This window comes from Dendropsophus ebraccatus, chromosome 3 (assembly GCF_027789765.1).
Source record: "Dendropsophus ebraccatus isolate aDenEbr1 chromosome 3, aDenEbr1.pat, whole genome shotgun sequence".
NCBI classification, from domain to species: domain Eukaryota; kingdom Metazoa; phylum Chordata; class Amphibia; order Anura; family Hylidae; genus Dendropsophus; species Dendropsophus ebraccatus.
This window is the reverse complement of record NC_091456.1, coordinates 145,006,784-145,029,763: the sequence shown is the minus strand read 5'-3', so window position 1 is coordinate 145,029,763 and position 22,980 is coordinate 145,006,784. Positions and strand designations below refer to the sequence as shown.

At 39.1% G+C, this 22,980-nt stretch overlaps 1 protein-coding gene across 1 annotated transcript in view; it reads right to left on the bottom strand.

Moving 5' to 3' along the window:
* Positions 1-22,980, bottom strand: part of VCAN (versican) — an 80,105-nt gene that overhangs the window by 8,385 nt on the left and 48,740 nt on the right. The window contains exons 8-12 of the mRNA XM_069962878.1: positions 15,655-21,753; positions 15,025-15,141; positions 14,320-14,433; positions 9,975-10,133; positions 9,800-9,882 (exon numbers count right to left, since the gene is read on the bottom strand). Of these exons, the coding sequence (XP_069818979.1) occupies positions 9,800-9,882; positions 9,975-10,133; positions 14,320-14,433; positions 15,025-15,141; positions 15,655-21,753 (6,572 nt within the window). The remainder of the gene's footprint in view (positions 1-9,799; positions 9,883-9,974; positions 10,134-14,319; positions 14,434-15,024; positions 15,142-15,654; positions 21,754-22,980) is intronic.

Sequence of the window (22,980 nt, the reverse complement as noted above, 5' to 3'; positions counted from 1 at the left end):
TGTAAGTTTTTCTCTCTGTCTTTCCCTTCTCCCCCCTCCCTTCTGAGACAGCTGATGTAAACAAGTCCCTTGCAAGCTATATCTGCAACTTTGTAATGCCAGGATTAATCACAGTGAGTTCATCAGTAATTTGACATCGGACTACTCCTCCAAGTATTACAAAGAAGCTGCAAAGTTGGAGATACAGCCTGCCAGGGACTTGCTTACATCATCTGTTTCAGAAGGGAGGGGAGAGGTGGGGGAGACCGAGAAAAAATTTTGTGCAGGACCATCAACATTAACCTTTATAAAGCCATGGTAGAGATATATATATATATATATATATATATATATATATATATATATATATATATATATATATATATACATATACTGAATTGACAGATCTAGATACGAGTTCTGATGCAAGCACTATACTAAACTATCAGTTACCTCATAGGCCAGCAATTGTGGTCACATCACTATATATCACTATATAGGATCTATATAGAAAATGGATATACATGTTTTATAGCAATATTATCGGCATAATTACAATGTTGTGGAGAAAAAATTAGGCGGAGTTAAGTGTGTCAATATAGCAGAGCAGAATTTGTCATTTGCAGGTGGTATCACTAGTAAATTATTTTAAAAGGGGATTCTTCATATGAACTGGTACAGATTTACAGATTTGTAAATTACTTCTTCAAAAAAAAACAAAAAACTTAAGTCTTCTAGTACTTATTAGCTGCTGTATGACCTGCAGGAAGTGGTGTATTGTTTCCAATCTGACACTGCGCTCTCTGCTGCCACCTCTGACATGTCAGGAGTTGAGCAGAAAGGGCTTGCAGTGGGAATTTACTCTGGCATTGTACAGTCCCTGACATAGACAGAGGTGACAGCAGAGAGCACTGTGTCAGACTGGAAAGGATACACCCCAGCAAGACATACAGTAGATGATAAGTACTGGAAGGCTTAAATTTTCTTAAAAGAGGAAATTAACAAATTAGTTTACCATTCTGCTATCAGTTGATCTAAACACTCTCTCCCCCCCCCCCCCACACACACACACTCCTAGTTAATCAAATGCCATTTTAGTTTCTCCATACAGATTATTGCAAAGAATCCTTAAGAAAAGGATTTCTTAAAAATGTCAAATGCATGATACAAATCCTGGTATTCAGCATACTGAATGTGGTTCCTGTCTGCTTTTTTATTCTTAAACTTATACTTAAAATAAAATATATTATCCATAGCCAGAATGTAGATTCTTGATTCTGCAAGCTTTTTATCTTCACAGCTCACAGATTGTAGGTTTTCTCTGAAGAGAACAGTGCCACCTTGTGGAAAATATGGCCTACTGTACTCAAATTCTACATTTTCAATTGTCAGATTATAGTAAACGGTGAACAAAAGTTACACTATCCATAAAAACGTTTTTTTGGGGGTTTTTTTGCAATTTTTTTCAACTGCACAATGAAGCAGGTACGCTTAATAAGATTGTTCTTTGGTCTTTGCTGCCATTGCTGATGTTAAATGTCAGATTATAGTAAAAGGTAAACAAAAGTTACACTCTCCATAAAAACGTTTGTTTTTTGCAATTTTTTTCAATGATGAAGCAGGTAATAAGTATGTTCTTTGGTCTTTGCTGTCATTGCTGTCATTGCATTGAAGACTGTAGTAAAAATTAGTTGGTAAGGACATTTAGGCTGTTCACACCAGCGGCATGGTTTTTGTTTTAATGGAAACAGCTATTCCAGATCCATCAAACAATGGACACCATTGTCACTCAACAGACCCTATTGACTTGTAATCATTGGGTAATGTTGTGGTATCTGTCCTAAACACCTAAACCCTAGTAATGAGGATACAGGGGGCATATATACATTATCAGGGTTATTCTCTCAGCCTTGGAATCTGTGTTGATCATAAATAAAATGTGTAGAGAAGGGACAGTTTATAAAGATTTTCTTTTGTGTACACAGATGTCTCATTGGCATTGCGATCTTTTACGGGGTTATATAAATAGTACATTGGGCGATTTCAGACGCCATATAAGGTTACTGCTGGTCTCAGCAGAAGAAATTGCTCTATAAACGTCTGCGTTACTCCAAGAAAGAAATATGCTACAAGACACTGGCACCAAGATGACACCGAAGCTGTGCGAGAATATGTTACAGACTTGTCTGGATTAGACAGTCACTTTGAGTTTGAAGGATTCTGGATTAGCGAACCGGGTTCGAGTCGATCCGAACCCGAATGTTCAGCATTTGATTAGCGGGGGCTGCTGAACTTGGATAAAGCTCTAAGGTTGTCTGGAAAACATGGATACAGCCAATGACTATATCCATGATTTCCACATAGACTTAGGGCTTTATCCAACTTCAGCAGCCACCGCTAATCAAATGCCGAAAGTTCGGGTTTGGATGGACTCGAGCATGCTCAAGGTTCGCTCATCTCTAATGAAAAGGTTTTCCAGTTGTTCATGTTAGGTTGTTATTTATTTATTTATTTTTTCGTTAGTATAAGCAATCAATAGGGTCTGACTCTCTGTACCCCCTGTCTACTAGCTGCCTGAAAGTGAATTCTCCATTCCCTGCTTTACCAGTAGAGATGATCAAACAGTGGGAATTTTCAGGTTAGTTCGAACTTGAACCATCAATTTTGAATGAAAAGTTCAAACTAACCTGAAAATTCCTGCTGTTCGATCATCCCTATTTACCAGGCACAGCTCTGCATGTTTAGTGACTGTGCCTGGTGTTACAGTGTGCTACAGTTTCATCAAATTGTATGAATGGGGATGACCTGCAATACCAGACACAGCCACTTTTAACGGTATGGGGCTGTTGATTGATGGGTTTTCTTAAAATTTCTTCACTGGTTTTAAAGAACTAAAAAAAAAATCCCTCTAGCAAGTCTTATAATGACAAAAAGAGAGAGGGGGGAGGGGAGGAAAAGAGAAAAAAAGGGAAGAAAAAAATGAATGTAGAGAAAGAAAACAGAAAGAAAAGTAAGAGAGAGGGAGGAGATAAGACTAAGGAGAGAGGAGACAGAAGAGAAAGGGAAGACAGAGAGGAAAGGAGACAGAAAATAGAGAAAGAGAAAGGAGGGTTAGTAAGAGAGAAGAGAGAAAGAAGAGAAAAAAAATAAAGATACAGAGAAAAGAGGCAATAGAAAAAGAATAGAGGAAAAAGAGATAAGATAGAGAAAGTAAATGAGAGAGAAAGAAATTAGAGCTATTTAGTTTGAGGGGGAAGTGAAATTAAAGAAAGAGGAGAAAAAAGAAGAAAGAGAAAGATGAAAATGAAAGGAGTGAGAAGAGAGGGAGAGATGATAGAGAGAGGAAAAGAAAGAGAGAGATGAAAAAGAGGGGGTAAAATATGCGGGGGGGGGGGGGGGGGGGGGCTGGGGAGGGGGGTGGCCAGCATCTTTTTCTGACTAATAGATGTGAGTCCAGTATTGTGGATCCACTTCTTTAGCTCTGAAGTCGCTAGCATAAAATTTGTAATTGAATCCAATTTTCCAATTTTGTAATTTTGAATCCAAAGAGTCCATAGGATCCCCCTATCTGACCATCACTATACCTTAGCCACTCCTTATCAAAACAACATCAATAAACCTCTAGCTGCAGAATTATAAATAACTATGAATAAACCTATTTAGTTTACAAAATGTTTTTACAGATGCAGCAAAGCGCTGATTGTCAATGTAAGATTACTAGATATGATCCAATATGCTGGTGAATCATGTGCTAAGTGGTTCGACATTGCATATCGGGTAGACCGACGCCATTATCCTAGTTAACAAATTATAGGGTACGGATGGAGCGCGTGGGGCTCTGTGGTCGGCACCCCAATCTATCCCTGTTCCCATTATATGGTGATATACAGCCTTGGTCATCTTCTTTCATAGCTACATATTGATTTCATCTCCTACCACTATCTACTTCTATTACTCTATTGTTGTTTATCTTATATGTGCTATTGTGTTATGGTGGTTTGCTTTATAGACACATTTATATCTTTTTTCGCTGTATTTTTGTATATAACAGGGATATTGTATGTATTGTACATGGGGTTACCACCTTGGATAGCATTATACCTTGTGCTTTCCCTGGAGTATTTTTGGGATTTTTAAATGTTTTTAATGGGGACCCTCTTATTTGTATCTTTGTACCTGATTTAATAAAGTACTTTTATATATCCAATATTCTGGTGTGCCAGTGTACCATTATAGTACATGCCTATTGTTCTTTTTCTATGGTCTAAGTTTTCTCATGTACTGGTACTGTGCACCCAACCCATTATTTCTCTGAGTTGTGCATATCCTAGCCTGTATAGTTGTACATTATCCTAGTTAACAGCATAACTCAAAGAAAATACGTTAAATTTCAATTACTGATTCTTTCTTCATATCTGATGACTAATGAGAACAACTAGTGTGTGTGTGTGTGTATATAGATTGCTCTAACCAGGAACCACAGAACCTCCATATTCTAAGTGTAATAAGAGCAAGCTAACACAAGGTGGCGCTGTGTGACAATGACTGTTTGGCTTGGAAGGTACAGACGTTCGTTCTCATAGCTCACCCCTTATTTTTATGATTAGACATGTATTTAGGAATTTTAAGTTATTTTTATATTGTTTACTTTTGGAAATATAGGTGCTAAGAATAGCTGAGTGAAATCGTACTGCAGGAGCCATTTGTTTCATTTTACAGCCTCGCTTTAAAGATGTATGCAGCCCACCACTATGAACTGTTTAGATTTGGATTATAAGAACTAAAGAAAAACAAAATGCTTGTGGTATGTAATAAAGCTAAACAAAAAATATTTTGTGTACAAGTAGTATATACATAAGTGAGAATTTGACACTAAAGTTTGAGCGGAGCCAGTAAAAGTCAAAGGGGCACAGTGCTTTCCTGACTTTGTGCTAGTGACTGGTGGAGATCACAACAGTCAGTGATAAGACATTAATGGTATACTGTGGCCTTATGGTATTAACATCTTTACTAATCATTTTCGGTTTTACAACATTTGTGATACATTTTATATTCTGGGAACTTAGGTTCATCATCCATTCATAGCCATTTTATGAGAGTATTTTGGCCATTGGTTGTTTTACATACTTTTATGCATTTTGTTTTATGCATTTTTTATGCGATTTGACTTTGTAGTGTTTTTTTTTGTTGTTTTTTTTTGCATGTAAATGCATAACAATTGTTTAAAATGGCCAGAAAATATCCAAAGAACATTCTATACAATGTGCATAAAACATTCCAAAAGATAATAAAAATGCTTTTTTAGCCCCGTAAAACACTGTATGAACATAGCCTATGACAAATTTCAACAGGAAATCCAGAAGGTCAGTTTGAAGGTGTAACAGGGGAGACAAAAATAACTTTATAAATCTTATAGTCAGGGGAACCATTAGGCAAGAGCATACTTAAAGCATTGCACAGCACCTATAAAATCAAGGGGGGGGGGGGGGTCCTCCATTGTGAAAACTATTCATAGCATGGGCAATCCATCTATTGCCTTTACATGAGGTTGATCAATGTGCATAGTATCCTTATAAAACATGGTGATAGTAGCAAAATACAGTTATACATGATACAAGAAACCTGACATTCAGGAGAACAGAACTAGTATTGCTATTACTTACAGCACACTCAGTGGCGTAGCTACCATGGAAGCAGGCCACGCAGCTGCTATGGGGCCGGGCCTCCCCTGGCAGAGCGTGGCCTGTCTCCATGGTACTAGCTGCAAGTTCAACTCACACATATGGCCACCCCCCCCCCCCTTCCCTCAGGCGGCGCTTACAGCCCACTCTCTGATGGTTGGGCTGTAAAAGCCATGGGCTATTTCCATCATGGGAGTTAACCCAGAGTAGGTACAATCTAAGAATAAGGTAGTGGGGATTGTATTATAACATGTTAATTCCTGTATAAAATCTCATCTATTTACTGTAATTAACCATCTCTAAAAGCAAGAGGATGTAAGAAATTAATGCAGGGAAATCTCTTGGAGTAAGTATATACAACAGAGAGGAGCCTCAATGTGGGATCTGGTTAATGGAATAATAACATAAAATCTCTAGTTGTAACTTGCTGGATTTATATGCGCTGCTCCTTGTGAATTTGCCATCCTCAGCTAATCTCCAGCCTGCACACTTCCTTCCTATAAACCGAGCTGAGCGACAGACAACGTGATGTAGGACGAGAAACAGCCTCCTGATAGGACGCTAATCTCACATTATAGCAGTGACCTCATCGCTCTACAAAGTGCCAATTATCACCAGCATCATGAATAGCTCTTTGTATGACCTCTGCCGGGGTATGACAGAGCCTCAGCCAGTAAAACAATATATTGTATGTATTAAGCTGCTTTACAAATTGGTATAATTCTATAATAAGGATCATGACATGTATTGATTTCAGTACTAAATTATTATAGATGAATTAAAATGATTTATACACTGGGTTGTGTTTCTGATATGCTCTCTATCGCCCCCTTCATAGTACTGCACCCAATGTAAACTACCAAGAAGTTTAGAGACTGCTCTAACCACACCAGTAAAAGACTTTTTTCAAAGCAGCCTCTAGACACAGCCAAGTTACCAAATCTTTAGAACATCTAGCCTAATCCTGAGAATGAAATGCAGAAATTAGGATACACTGTTTTCAGCCTTCTGATGGACCCATGGAAAACCATCATGGTGCTGATAATAATTGCAAAAGTTTTAATCAGTCGGGGTCTGAGGGTCTATTTATACAGAAAGATTATCTGACATATTACCTGCCAAAGATTTGAAGCCAAAGCCAGGAATGGATTTGAAAAGAGGAGAAATCTCAGGCTTTCCTTTATGATCGGATCTCTGTTTATTGTCTATTTCTGGCTTTGGCTCCAAATCTTTGGCAGATAATCTGTCAGATAATCTTCCTGGGTAAATCTAGGAGGAGATTTATCAAACTGGTGTAAAGTAAAACTGGCTCAGTTGCCCCTAGCAGCCAATCAGATTCTACCTTTCATTCCTCACAGACCCTTTGGAAAATGAAAAGTGGAATCTGATTGGTTGCTAGTAGCAGACACAGAGAGGCAGAGGAGCACGTCTGTCGCAGCATAGTCATTTTCTGCTTTTCTATTAATCGGTACGGGTCTGAACGCTCAAATTCTGACTGATAAAAACTTTTAACACGTCTCTCTAACATGTTGAAAGTACTTTTTTAATGACAGAAGCAGTTTAAAGAGTTCTTCAGACATCCGTTTCCTTAGAAATCTATAGGCACTGTAACCTGATCTCTCAGTTATACTGAAAGCCATCTTCACTTCATTGTAGATATTTCCCTTAGTGATGAATAGATAACAAATTGGGAGTTCCTATATTCAGTTTTGATTTATACAAAATTGATTGTAAAGCATTTGAAGTACATTTTTATATTTAATCTTTTCTTTAAAGGGGTTATCCACTGAAAACCGTTTTCTTTCAAATCAACTGGTTTCAGAAAGTAATACAAATTTGTAATTTACTTCTATTTAAAAATCTCAACTCTTCCCATACTTGTCCTGCAGGAAATGTTGTTTTCTTTTTAGTCTGACACAGTGCTCTCTGCTGATATTTCTGTCCTAGACAGGAACTGTCCAGAGCAGGAGAGGTTTGCTATGGGGATTTGCTGCTGCTCTGGACAGTTCCTGACATGGAAAGAGAAGGCAGCAGAGAGCTCTGTGTCATAATGTAGAAAATACACCACTTCCTGCAGGACCTACAGCAGCTGATAAGTATGGGAAGACTTAAGATTTTTAAATAGAAGTAAATTACAAATCTATATAACTTTCTGAAATCAGTGGATTTAAAAGGAAAAGATTTTTGCTGGAGTACCCCTTTAATACCCTATTGAATATTCTAACGGGAGAGACCCCTTTACTTTAACAAACCTTAAAGTCTACCAGCTCCCTGTAAATTGTGCAAATTAAAAGTGCCCACAATGGGGCAAGAAAAAGATTTGCCCACATATACCCTTTCCTTTTGGGAGCCTGATATGAATGAGGTCACATGACACAGAGTCCAGCTATCCTAATGCCAATAAGTGAGGCGATGCAGTCTGGTGTTCTTCACACCCACTTATTGGCAGATTAAAGACATTTACAGTATGCAGCTGTGCCAACTAGTTAAGTTTTCACAGCAACTTTTCAACTAATAATCTCAAAAAATGCAATAAAAAAATACAAATCTATTTAAACAATGAAAACCTTTCAACTAATAATAAAACAATGCAATAAAAAATACAAGTCCCTTAAAGTAATAAAAATGTTTCAACAAATAATAATTCAAAAAATGCAATGCAATAAAAAAAAAAATACCAGCGTTTTCTCTCTAGTCCCATAATTGTCAGGTATCTGTCTTAGACACAAGCATCTGTTGTCCGGAGATGTTGAGTAACATTTGCTGTAGCTAGGCGAGTAATTAAACTGAATGATGTCCAAACCTCAAGTTTGTGTCATTTCCAAATATCTAGAGTTCGGTTTCTAAGTGAATCTGACAAAGTGGCAACATGCCTGATTTGGAGTAGATGGACAAAATGCTGAGCTGTGAAGACCGGCTACAACTGTGCAAAGTGCGGTCTCCGCCAGGTACTGTTCTCTGGCATAACACACCCTACGCTCTGTATAATGTTAGTCTGATTAAATCCCGAGATATGATGTTTATGGAATAGTGGCACTTGGCTTCATCCTCAGTGCAGATTAAGTGATCTCACAACACGCTTTTATGGCACGCCTTATGAGGTTTACAACTGAAACACTGTCTGTTTTTGCAGCTAGCTCCATTTCTTTTACTGGCAAAATGATTGCGCCCGGTTAATAGCGGAGATATATGATACTTGAGTACCTTCTAAATTCACAGTACATGGAGAGTACAATGCAAGAAGTTCATGGAATACATTATGTAAGTGACATGAAACAAAAGCTATATTTTATGCTTCCTTTGTTGATTTTCCTGCTGATAGTAATACTAAGAAAGTAGAAAGATGTAGTGTAAATCCAGTCACACCTTATCCCTTAACGGCCCGATGTTCCGGGGGAAGCGAGAGCCAACCTGTCAGCTCAGCACTCACTGCCCCCTTGTTCCTTGCTCGGTGTCTGTGCTACTACACTCACAGCCAGCGAGTGGGAAGCTGCAGAAAGGGCTGCCAAAATGATCATTAGATTGTTGGGGCAGCCCGTTGAAGTCAGCAGCAGACCATCACTGCGCAAATCGGGATCTTTCAACATGTTGAAAGACCACAATCAGCGACATTAAGCATGTTAACTGATCATGGACTTTCAACATGCGCTGTTACACTAACTGATTATTGGCCTAAATGGACAGTAATCGGCCAAGTATTGCCTATTATCATTTAATGTAATAGGGCCTTAAGTCGGTAAACTTTCAACATTCTGTTTACCAATTCAATGTTTTCATTGAAAATTTAGATCGGCTGTGCTAGATAGCTTCATCAAAATGCCCAAATATTGTTGAATGAGCCCTTATCCTGCTAACATATATTCCTGTATGTAACAAAGTGGCATCTAGAGATGAGCGAACCAATTTAACAAAATAATTGTACACTGAGATACAGTAAGGGGCCTTTCAGTATGCATTGTAGCCTCAGCTCACTTTCTTGGGTTGAGCACGCTGCAATAGGCCAAGTTGATCAGTGCATTGCACAGGAGCAGGGACACCTATTTTTAATAGGAGTCCCTGTTTCTGTGTATACTTTGCATTGGCAGGCACATAACAATCAGGCCATGCAGTTACAATAGCATATGAATATAGGCACTTACCAGTGTGCTGCTATCAGTCCAGCGGAAATCATGCTCAAACATTTTATCATTCAGACCAATCCATTGGTAGTCATGGCCCAGACCTAGGTGAGACAATGTTATAAAGGAGAAATAACTATTAAAGTTATTACAAAAAAGAAGCCAATAACAATTCTGCTTCCAGATCAGAACTTACGATTCACAAAGTTCTGTTCGTCCTGTGATAGGATGCTGGTTAGATGACCTCCCTGTACGCGACATTCTCTCTCGGCTGCATCCCAAGTGCGTCGGTGAGCAAAGTATTTGTAGCAATGGCCTTGGAATTTGTGCCAGCCGTAGTCACAGATTTCTGAGTCTAAAATGGATCAAGTAGAAAGCCATGAAATATTTTCTTACCGACATATATGATATTTACTGTGTGTATACCCATGGAGCTTAATATGTTTCTTTCTACTTTTATGTTACCCCACAGCTAACACACTGCATACATATTGTACTATGCTAAAATACAAACTCTGTTCTGTTAAGTTTCTTTTTACATGTCAGGGGCTTATCCTACTTAACGGTGAGTATAAAGAGAACTATACCAGTATATGGCAAAGTTCTATAATGTCATTTAAGTGTATTGAAACCAGGTTTCCTTCCTTCTTCCCTTGATTAAAATATAAAATACCACGTCTTCACAAGGTGCTCCAACTTTAGTACAGGGCTCCTTACACTAGGCAGAAAGATCTCATGGCATGGTCCTCCCTATTAGTCCAGAGCACAGATGTGAATTCAGGGGATGTATATATATTGTGGACATGTCACGGGAGAAGTGTTCGAGGGGGTGTACATCTCACCTAGGTTACTGCTTAGTGTGAGATGGTGAGTCCAGGAGGGATCTGTTGCTCAGCAGTGTTATGCTGCTGAGCTATTATTTACTGTTGCCGGGCCTGGATTTACATGGAATGGCAGGTAGGTTTTGGTAGTGGGACTTGCCATTCCCTTCCCCTCGATCCAGTTCAGGTGTTGGGATCAGGTGAGCTCTGACCCTAATCAGCCTGAGAAGGTAAAAGCTCACACAGTGTGCAGATGGTTGCTCTCTGCCAGGAGTGAACAGCCTGGGTGTCTGTTTGGGAGCAACCTGGGAATAAAGCCTCTGCTGGAGCTTGTGTATACCCTGCGGTATCCAGGTGGAAGACGCACTGTGATAAGTGTTAGATAGGTGAGCCAATCTGTTAGTAAGCGCCCAGACGGGCAAGACCTTTTTGTTTGTTTTATTCTTAAAGCACGGTACTGCTGTATTTCTGTTTGATGGACTGTTTATGCGGCAAATAAACGCCAAGTCCAAGTCTGCTGTGAACTGTGTCCAAACACACCATCCCCCGGGAAGATCCCTACAATATATATATACTTTTATATATATATATATATATATATATATATATATATATATATATATATATATATTGCACCTCCTGAACCCTGCAAATAACTCAAAGGGATATAACATCCCATAGTCCTACTGTATATAAGGAAACCAATACTGTAGATGACAGATAATAGCAGGGGGGGGGGCTTCTTAAAGCTTTGCATTGGGGCTGAAGAGCTTCATGTTATTGTTCTGTACATATAGGATTTAGTACCATAGGCAAGAATCTCATTGACTGATATAATCCAGATACTGGACACATACAATCCACTATAACATACTAAGAATTCTGCTACAAAGTGCTTTCTAATTTTGGAACCTGATATCAGTCAACTTGTCTACTACCTGCTAGAAATATTGTGTCACATCTGGCCTGTCAGAGCTATCTAGTGCTGGTCTATTGGTGTCGCCTCCACAAATATGAAATGTATTATCTTCCCTGCACCTGTGTTCTTTCCCTGTGTAAAGTTAAGTGATGGCTTAGGCAGTACAATTGTGCAACCATAGCACATAAACTCCACGGCACAGCTCCCATCTGCTATAGGCGGACCCTACGCTGACCCTACGAGATAAATTCTGCAACCTAAACAAAAAGAAAATCAGAGAACACAGTCTAGGTTAACGGAAGATGCAACATAGCAAAAAAAAAAAAAAAAAAAAAGAATTCCTTTTTTAGATATTTATGTCTTACACTGTATTTGTGCCATATAAATAGCAGATTGAGAAAGGAAAGGAATAATGTATCATGTCTGACAATGCAGCATCAGGATCCTGTCCGTTTTCAGCATGAGCTCATTGAGGACACTTCTAGGTGTGAGCGCAGTTTACAGACGTAAAACACTTATTGTTTTATGTGAAATCCAGAATTTGACTAAACTGCAAGTAGTAAAAGTTAATCTAAGTATTAACCCACACCCATCCTGTGGTACAACGTGGTACATGATCAATCTACTTGGCTGTTCTTTCATTCCAATGAATTCAGGACTGACGCGGCAAAAGGCAGTCTCCTGCCAGACAAGAGTGTCTACATCACTAATACAGCTTTATTTTGTCTGGCAGAATGGAAATTTGGCTGGGTTACCCTGTTTAGTTCCCAAACCACTGCAGAGTCTTCAAGTAAGGGAAAAAATTTAATTCAGAGACGAGGAACCCAAAATTCTGTTAGTGAAGGATAAAATAGAAAACTTCTAACCATCTACGGAAGTGGCCATGTTGGTATTATTTCAGTCTAATTGGATTCCATATCTAAAGGGGTTGCTGACAGTCCTCACTCTGGAAGACCACTAGTGTCTGGGCATTGACTGTACACAACCATATGATCAGCTAGAGATCAGCAAAAGATCTGATCAATGAAAAGGGGGTTGAGAAAAAAGGACAATCCTTCTGTATCATAAATCCATCTGCACCATGATCATGTACCAAAAATGCCATCATGTGCACAGGGACCTAAAAGGATACTCCACTGTAGAACATTTCCCCTTGAAATTATTAGGGTTAAAGGGGTTTCCATGACTTTTTCATGGATGGCCTATCATTAGAATATTCCATTAATATCACATTGTTGGAAGTCTGACACTCGACATCCCTGCTGATCAGCTTTTTGCCAAAGCTGCAGGGCCAACATACACAAAGAACAGCTTGCAGACAATTCTATGCATTGTGGAGTAACCATGCTGGTTTACTACAGCTCAGTTCCTATTGAAATCAACCCAGCATAGCCACCACACAATGTTTGCCTAACAACAAGCAAATCCATCCCAACTGGGAATGACATAAAGGTGGTGGTGCTGGGACGTCAACTGGAATTAAACCTTTTTGCATGCCTGAAAACTACAACAATAAAAATATAGCAACCAGTAAGCTCATAACCTTTCTGTCTAGTGCCAGCTCCAGAGAGACAGAAATATTGCACAAGTTGCCATGGTTTTGAGCAGATTTGCACCTTTAGGCTATTTAAGTAATGAAGTTTCTGGATATGCTGTGATATTACAAAATAGAATGTGTTTGCTATTCGATCCATTGCTATTAGCACATTTTAACATCTGCTGTTCTTATGTGACCGATGCAGCGCACTTAGACTTCAGTCGCAGTATCTCCCCAGTCCATTTCCTTCATCAAGCCAATTATCCACTATCCACATCTCAAATCAAAGAAACATGTTCTCTCTTTTTTCTGAAAGGAAGCCTGTCATGTGCTCAGTGCAACTGTAACCCTCAGCCCATATGGTGACATGGGAACATTGGATTGCACTTTGGATTGGGAAATGACAAACTGTAATATATCCACATTTTACAATGTATTAGGAAATGGCCTATGGGATAAATACAAGGGTTAAGTGTCCCGGGTAGATTAATAGTTGTCCAAATGTCACTAATGAAGCAGATGGAAGCTAACCAACAAACGGAAACAAGTGTTTCTAATAGAACTTTGCATGTTGTAACCAAAGAGTCCATATGTTGATAAACATTATACAGTTTTAATTACTATGACCTTTCTTTGCCAACTAGTTCCTTAAAGTAGTAATTATAGTCAATAAAAAGATATAGCAGAGCTTACTGTCACGTTTTTCGGACTGCGTCATTTGTGCACAGTGCAAAATATCCGACTTGCGATCCAATGCAATACCAAGGAAAAGGCTGGGCTATCGTATGGCTACAAGGTCCAGACCTGAACAGTTACCACTGAACAGACTATAGATCACCATAAAGACATGAAGTAGCAGGTCTATTTGAAACTGGACTAACATTTTATAATATCAAATGACAAAGCCATGCATCTGAAACGCTCTGCATTATATCTGGCTCCTAGACAATATAACATATCTGACAACTCAACATGCTATCTGCTATTATCATACACTACCATAAATGCCTGCTTTAGGCTACGTTCTCACTGTGTCTTTTTTTGACTGATCGTCTTTTTGGATGGCCATTATTGGCTTATTTGTACAATAACCGCTGTCATTTTCAAATAACGGCTGTTGTTTGGATTCTAAAAGGCGGACGTCAAACTGCCAAAATAAAGACATAGTGGGAAAATAGACATGGAGTGTCCCCATGTGATGAATTTTTCGAATGAAATCCATAGTTGAAATATGACATAATTTTCGACCATTGTGTTACTTTACCTTGTTCACAAAGTGCTCCAGAATAGCTGGGGAGACAGAGGCATGTGAATGAATTAACACCGTCAACACAACCAGCTCCATTCCGACAGGGGTTCGACTGGCATTCATCAATATCTGCATAAAATAAGAGTAGATAAGAATTTAGTGCAAGATCACAGTATGGAAATAACAGGTATAGTGTCATGAGAAATAGCTTTTAAAAAATAAAAATATAACTCCAGATCAGATCATAGTGTGGGCAAAGTCTGCATTCAGATTACTAAGTACTAAGTACTTGACATCAGTAGTTTCTAGTGAGTTGAAAAATTACAGTAAGTATTATATTATGTTATCTACATAGATTGGAGAATGTTTATAGAGACATCTGCCCTGAGTGTGAGAATACCAGTGGGTCTAAGTCCCACCCCTGAGGAGCAAGCTGGTGGGTTAAGAGATGTGTGAGGAGAGGAAGATCAGGAATGGTAGATTTCAACAACTCAATCCTTTTGTTCTCAGAGAGATTAGCCAACAAACAAGGATTCTGACAGTTTACTCCTCCTCTACCCACTCATAACACATGAATGCTTGGGTTAGGTCAAACAGATTAGCCCTCCAGTTTGTCACTTGCAGTTGGATGGTGCCCAGTGCTGGCTTTACTGTTCTCTATATTATACTGTTAATATAATCTACTAAAGTGCCACTTAAATATATATTTCCTTTACATACCAATTTCACAGAGCTCTCCACTGAATCCAGGCATACATGTGCAGACATATGAAGAAGTTCCACGGGCATAGCATGTTCCTCCCCGCTGACAAGGATTTTCCCTGCAAGGATCTTGTGCTGTAGTAAAGCAATAGCCAGTTTGTTAGTATAGCACTTTATAAAGTTTTTGCAAGTTTATCAAACTGGACAATATATTATATACAATATGCTGTATAACCAATGGTGACCATAAAAAGCAGTTATTATTTTATTCTATATAAATAACTCATTCATTCCTAGCTTTACCATTTTCTCTAAAGATAATCCTGAATAAATATTTTCAGTCTAAAATTGCAATTGTTTGACTATGATGCATATACAGTACATACAGTATATGACAGAGCACATATGGATGAAGACCAGTGAGAAACATTGCCAGTAAAGCTGTGCAAGCAATGAAAATGACTACAGCACCAACATTATTAGACGGTCCTCAGTAGAGGTAGTGGTTAAAGATGAACACTGTACATACATACATACATACATACATACATATATGTAAACATATATACATACAGTTTTCTGTACTCTAAATCCATACTCAAAAGAAACAACTAAAAAAAAAGAATAAAAAACCATGCTTTGTCTTACTTGTTAATTGAAGACCAGTTCCATCAACATTATTACTAGTAGAAATCTGAATATCAATATCTGGTTGTGGTGTTATACTCTCATAAGGAATATCTTCAGTCTCTTCAGTTTGGCCAACAGCCTGGGAGGGTGGTGAGGTTTGCTCCTCAGGCTGAAGATAGATTGAAGCATCTGGTGTAGCTGGGACCACCTCAATACCTTCTGTAGCTGAAACAAGCAATGAAGGACCATGCGTAGGACTTTCCTCGGCATCTGTATCAATGTCTGGTTCACTGGTAGGTTCAGACTGAATTGAATCTATTTCCCCTTCCACATTGTACAATGGGCTGGAGGATTCTGCTTGTATCTGCTCAGTAACATCAGGTTCTGGTGGGCTCTCTGTTGCATCAATCACTTCGATGCCTGTTGGTTTGTATGTGGCAGTAATATCAGCACTAGCTTCTTGTCCTAAGACACCATTGTCAGTTCCAGAATCAGAGGAGGGTAAAGTACTTGGAATAATTTTTCCGGTGTAATCTGAGGCTCCATTCACAAGAATGACAGTGACAGGTACTTTGGGTTCTTCAGTGACTGCTTTAATACTTTCCAACTCTGTTAAATCAATACTTGGTGTTATATCTTCATAAGATGGGGTGCTCTCCTCTGGTGTGCTTTCTTGTGGTTGACTAGAACTTTTATCTTCAGATACTTCACTGGTGGCTTTAGAGCTGGTAGGACTGGATGAAGGTAAGTCTGGCTGATCTGTGACAACTTTTTCTACATCAACAGATGTAACTCCTGGAGTAGGCTGAACTTTGTCTTCTTTAGCTTCTACACTAACATCAGCTGTAGAGGTTAGGTCAGGTCTTTTGCTTAAGTCCTCAACAGAAAGAATACTTGGTGTAGAAGGAACCTTGTCTTGGTTAGCTTCCACACTTATTGTTGATGTTACATACTCTTCTGGTTCTGTTACTTCTTGACTTACTTCAGGCTCATCTGATTTTGGTAGAGTTTCAGGCAATTCAGTTAATGTTACGACAGGTGTGGTCACGTCATCCAAGTCCTTACTGACAATTATTAATACGGTGGATGTTTCATCTGAAATACTCTCAGTGACACCTGCACTTGGTAAACTGGTTGCTACAACATCTTTCTGAGTAGGAACAATGATGGTAGAAACAGCTGCACTTGGTTTAATTGCCTGGTCAACTAAAAGTTCTAAGCCAGATCCTTCAGATGAACCTTCAAATATATCAGTAAAAGGCTTGGTGATTTTTTGCTCAACATCAGAACTGACTGTTCTAGCTGTTGTGAACTGAATGGTGCTACTTTCCTTCTCAGATATAATTGTCTGATGCTGGATATCTTCTACTCTTGTGATTGTTCTGGATTCCAGGACAGAGATATCTTTTTCTGTAACCCCACTTAATGTGATATCTTCAGTACCATCTTCAGAAGTGGTTTGTTTATGAACTTCAGTTTGTTCTGAAGTTGAAAGTTCAAGAAGATGATATGGTTGTGGAGTCTCTGGAGATATTGTAGTAGAATCAGCCTTTGTTTTAATACTAAGTGTGGTAGCAACAATACGTTCCTCTATAAGTGTATCATCCCCAGAGCTTTGTTCTTCTTCTGTATGAACCTTAGCTTGTTGAGGAATCGAAGGTTCAATTATGTAATATGGTCGCGATGTTTCTGGTGATAGTGTAGTGAAATCAACATCTGTTTTAACAGAAATAGGAGTGGTATCTTTAACAATAGCTTCCTCAGTAAGTAAGTCATCCCCAGAACTTTGTTCCTCTAGTGTAACAATCTCAATTTGTCGTGGAGTTGAAAGCTCACTCAGCTTATATGGTTGTAGTGTCTCTGCTGTTACGGTAGTAGAATCTGCTTCTGTTTTTACTGAACTAGCAGTACTAACTTTAGCAACAATAGTTTTCTCAGTAGGCAAATCATCCCCAGAACTTTGCTCTGTAAATAGTTCTGTAGCCACTGTGCTTGATGGCACAGGTGAAGTTTCCAAAACACATGAATGTGTACCTTTAGCTCTATCGTCTACCTCAGTATGAGCAACTATTTCTTCAGTACTCACTGCATCAATGGTGACAGTAACTTCTTCATGTGTCATTGATGAAACACCAGTGTACTGGGAAGTTGGCAACAATTCCAAGGTGGTTGTTTGGGAACTTTCTACAATCTGGTCATCAGTCAATTGCTGGGAGCTTTCTTGTTCATCATCTTTACTGGGTGGCGTTGATGTCACATAAGTGAGATCCACTGGTGTTGAAGTATGTGCAATATGGATATCAGGGAACAGTTCTCCAGAGCCTTCAACATCTGACTTTTCTGTAGGAAGAACAGTTGTTTTCAAAAACAAGCTTTCATCAGTCTTCAAAGTTGATGACTGACGTTCTTCTGTAAGTTGTGTACTAGATTTTCCATCCAGAATAAATTCAGATGGAACGGGTGTAGAGCTAACTATTTCACTTATAGTGTCACTAGGTTGTGAGACACCCCATATGCTGCTAAGAGTACTCTCTTCGATGACTTCTAAGCCAGGTGTTTTATCAGTACCAATCAGGAACTCTTTTTCATCTTCAATACTTATAGGAGATATTGTTACCACCTTGGTCTGCAAAAGTTCTTCTGTAAATGACTTTGTTTCATCTGTTAATAATTGAGATGTGCGTGGGCTAAAGCTTATGATAGACACTGGAACTTCAGGTCTTTGGGTTAAATCTTGTAAATCGCTAACAACAGTCTTTGCAGTTACTGCACTAACATGCTCTTCTGAAATGGAGGCTGCAGAAGAAGAATCTGTCTGAGTTTCTAATTCATCACCTGAACTTTCAAATATTGAGTCAGTTATTTCCAGTTTCTTTGGTGTCTGATCTGTAATTCCCAAACTTTCATCAGTAACTGTGGTAGCTTCAAGGACACCTGCTTCAGATGGATCAGTTTCTAATGTTTGCTCAGGGGTTAGTATTTCAGATTTTTCTGAAGTTATTTGAAATGCTTCTACAGTTTTAGGACTAGCATCATAGCTTACTGTTGATGCTTTTTCAGACACAACAGCTGAAGTTGGTAGAGGACCTGAGATTTCCCCCACGTCACCAGAGCCTAGTTCACTAAATTCAGTAATGACAAGTCTCTGAGGTGTTGAGGCAGTGCTATGCTCTTTGATAACTTCAGGTTGATCAGTGATGATATCACTTGTTTTTATCTCCACTGATTGTGTTTCTAGGGGTTCTTCAAGTTTAGTAGTAATAGGTTCAGAAAATTTAGGCTGCTGAGTCTGTATTTCAACACTAGAAGCAGCAGTACTAAACAAGTCTTCTATTCCAGAACCAGAATCGACAAATGATGGCATGGTGCTAATCTCTTCCTTTAACTGGAATGTTTTAGAATCAGTTTGGGAAACTTCTTCTATAGTTAAGACTTGTTTACTTGAAAAAGTTGTACTAATGTCCGCTGAGTCTCCTGAACCCAGATCCGTAAATGGTAAACCAGTGGCTACTATGTCTTTTTGAGTGGCAGCACTGGTTTGTGTTTTCAAGCTTAATATGGATTCCTCAGTTGGCACAGCACTGGCACTGTCGGTGTGTTTTTCCGATACAACACTTGTTCTAATTAAAGAAGTTGTAAACAGTATATCGTCCTCTCCTGAGCCAAGTTCAGACACCGTTTTGTCACTTGCGTCTACTGGCCGGGAAGTAACTTCTGAGATGACCTCTGGAGTACTGACAGAGGACACAGGTAAAAGCCTTGACTCCATGCTGACATGTTCAGATATTTTAGGTTCTTCTGTGCCTAAATGAGTAATAGATTGTGGTATCTCAGATGTTTCTGGCTCAGATTCAGCTTTCGGCTCTTCTGCAACCTTTGATAATTCTATTGTTGGCAAAACAGTAGATATGTCTGCTAGTGGTGGTTCTGTTTTGGATTCAGATCTGGTTATAAATGAAGTGGGGGACACTTTGTCGTCATCCCCTGAGCCTTCTTCAATAAGTGGAGATGCAGTGCTAACAATTACAGTTCTAATGTCAGAAGTAGCAAGTGAGGATGTAACTTCTATTTTTTCAACTTTAACAGATTCAGATGGTACAGTAGAAGGTAATAGTGGTAAATTAGATGCTGTTTCATACACTTTTTCTGCTTCTGTTCCAGGATGAAGTTCCTTTGGGCTAATTGTTGTTTCAAACTGACCGGAGCCAAAAAAGTCTTCTTTTGTTTCAGGTGATAATAACTTTTTGGCCTCCTCAACAGTAATGGAAGATGTTGTTGTATACAACTGAGAAGTGTCTATTTCACTTTTTGCATCTTCAAAGGGCTTAGTAGTAAAAATAGCCTCTTCTCCAGACCCCTCAGGTGCAAAAGGGGACATGGTGCTGACTTTTTCTGAAATAGAATCTGTTGTGTCTTTAGGAGCGGCTGTCTCACCAGTAGTGAGCTTTGCTCTTGGTGTGATGGTGCCATCTATGCTGGTTGAAGGTGATTCAATATCTCCAGATCCAAATACATCATCTTTATCATCTTCTACTGTTGGCACTGTTTCTTGTACAGATTCAGTTTCTATATCAAGTGGTTCAGATTCGATGACTGTTGGTGCGGTTGTAGCCACTGCGTCAACTGTTTCATCTCCAGAGGCTTCAATATCAAAATGTGGCCGAGCACTTGTAGGTTTTTGAGGTTGTGATTCGACAGGCTGATCTGTTACAGAGACAGAAGATTCCGTAACAACATCGGTTATTATCACCTTATCCTCTGGTATTTCAGGCTTTGCTGTATAAACACTCTCAGTAGGTAGCAATGGTGCACTTGTTTGTTCATGTTTCTCTTTAGTTGAGCTGTCAGGTACAAGAGTAGTTTGTTCTATTTTGGTGGCTTCTGTTGCAGATCCTTTTGTGGAATCCGTGCTAACCTGTTTTGTTTCATCTTGGGATGTTGGACTTAAAACATACTCACTTGCCTTATCAACTGAACTCTCTTCTGTTTGACTTGTTTTAGTAGATAGTACTTCTAAAACAGGTAGATCTGTTGAATCTGTAGCTGACCCCTCTGTTTCCTCAATCAATTGGTACTTTTCTGGTGCTTTTGTTGAAATGGTGTAAATTTTGCTTACGTCAGTAACTGCAGTACTGGTTTCTGTAGCATCTTCTTCAAAGGATGGGGCAGTTGTCTGAGATGGAGATTCTTGTACTTTGGAAGATTCTGTAGACACAATTTCCTTTTCTTTCTCTGTGGCTTGTGTTGTGTGTTCGTCACTCTCTTTAAATATCTGCACTGGTGTTGTTACATTAGTGACAGTCTCTGTCTCATCTGTCTCACCAGACCCTTCTGGAAAACGAAATGCTGTTGAAGCTTGTATAAGATCCAGTGGGCCGGTTGTTGCCACTCCTAGTTCTGATTGGGAATCAGTAACAGCTGAAGCATCCTCTTTTAGGACAATTTTAGTTGTGGGTAGGATTGAGACCAAACTTGATTCTTGTGTTACAGTTTTGGGCAGTCCATGAGTTGGAGATGGCTTAAAAGGCCCTCCTGCTGTTACCGGTTTCACACTATAGGTTATAATAGTTGGTTTAATTGTCATTTTTAAGGGAACGACAGATTCTGCATCTCCAGATGATTCTATAGTGAACAGGGGTTCGATGTCCTGAGCAGAACTGGGTTGAGATACTGCTTCAGCCTCTTTTGATGTTAAATCCTCCACTTTTAAGATGGGTTGAGTAGTAGGTAGCTCTTTAACTTTAAGTTCGACATCACCACTTGCTTCAGGTTCTTGAGTTTCCACAGAAGTATATTCTGGAGCATCTGTCTGAAGCACACTTTGCTCGGTCACTTCACTTGGCTGAGTAACAGATACATTTAAGGATGGTGTAACACTTTCAATCTGCTCTCCTTTAGCCTCCTCTGTTTTGGAGTGTTTGGGTTCAGGTGTAATTTCTTGCTTTCCATTAATAAATTTTAGGGATGGGGACGTGGCAGCAGCAGTCGCATTGTCACAGTCAGTGTCCTCCTCGGAAGAACTTATATGTGGCACCCATTCTATGTGTAATTCACTGGAACCATCAGTAGTATTATGTGTTGGTAGACCCAATTTATGAAGAAGATGCTCCACTGAGCCTGTTGAAAAACAAATAATGGTTTTAGCTTGTGAATGTGTTAATGTACAAGCATATATTGCTGAATTATTGCCAATGAACTGTAAATATAGTTAATGAAGTTAATAAATATGATATTTACTATGAATGAACATGATAGACAAAGACAACGTAGCAAAGCAGACAACATTGCTTAACAATGAGGTGAGGCGCCTGCAACATCATCATTTCCTCTTCATTAACATAGCCAATGTGGGATTAGGGTTTTCTTTATTTTATATAAAACTTTATACTTTCTCATAAAACATAAATAGCATATACTATAATTTTATTATATCTCATGATCTTCTTTGCCTAAATATATTTTCTTGCCGCCTTTTAGCCAAAGTATCAACATACTGTTACTGTAGGTCTCTGGCAGGACTTCTTAATGCAGCAGCGAGTGGCAAGTAGCATACCATCAACATATCAAGAATGGTGAGTAGTAACCATTATTTAAAAAAAAAGGTATCAAGCACAACATTATGGGGGATATTTATGAAGACTGGTGTACTCATACACCAATCCTAAATTAGGCCCTGGCCCCAACTGCCCACCGGATTCACTAAGAGGCGCTCGGCAGGGGCAGGCCACATCTCCTCCCCAACTTGCCATGCCCCCCTGCCCACCCATTGGGTGAGTGAGGGATACATCTGGCGTACGTCAGGGAGATAGGGTTAATATGCGCCTTCTCCCTTGCATAAGCCAGTGGCGTAGCCCTCATAAATGTCCCTCTATGCATCTAGAAAGGAATATCAGATTGGTGGCATTTAAACACTCAGCAACTCCATGGCAGTGCTGAAGTATTGGTATGTATATTAAATCAAAGCAGTAAGCAGATAGCTCCATACATTTTGTAGTGGCCAATCTGGGTTGCAGCTTAGCATACAATGAAGTGAATGAGGACTGAGCTGCAGTAACCCACAATGGCCACCACACAATGTATGGCAGTGCCACGGTTCTGGAAAACAGGAGAGAGACAGGTGTTGGCACCCCAGCAATCTGATACTGATAACCTATGCTGGGGATAAGCATTTAATATATTTTGCCCAGAACAAATTTTAAGTACATGGTTGTATTATTGGTCTGTGATGTAGAGATCTGTGATTTCCCCTGAAAAGTGCCCCTGATTTCATATAAAGACACATATAGAGGTATTTGTAATAATTATATAATCATCTAGTAATAATGGCATTATTCATTTCAAGTC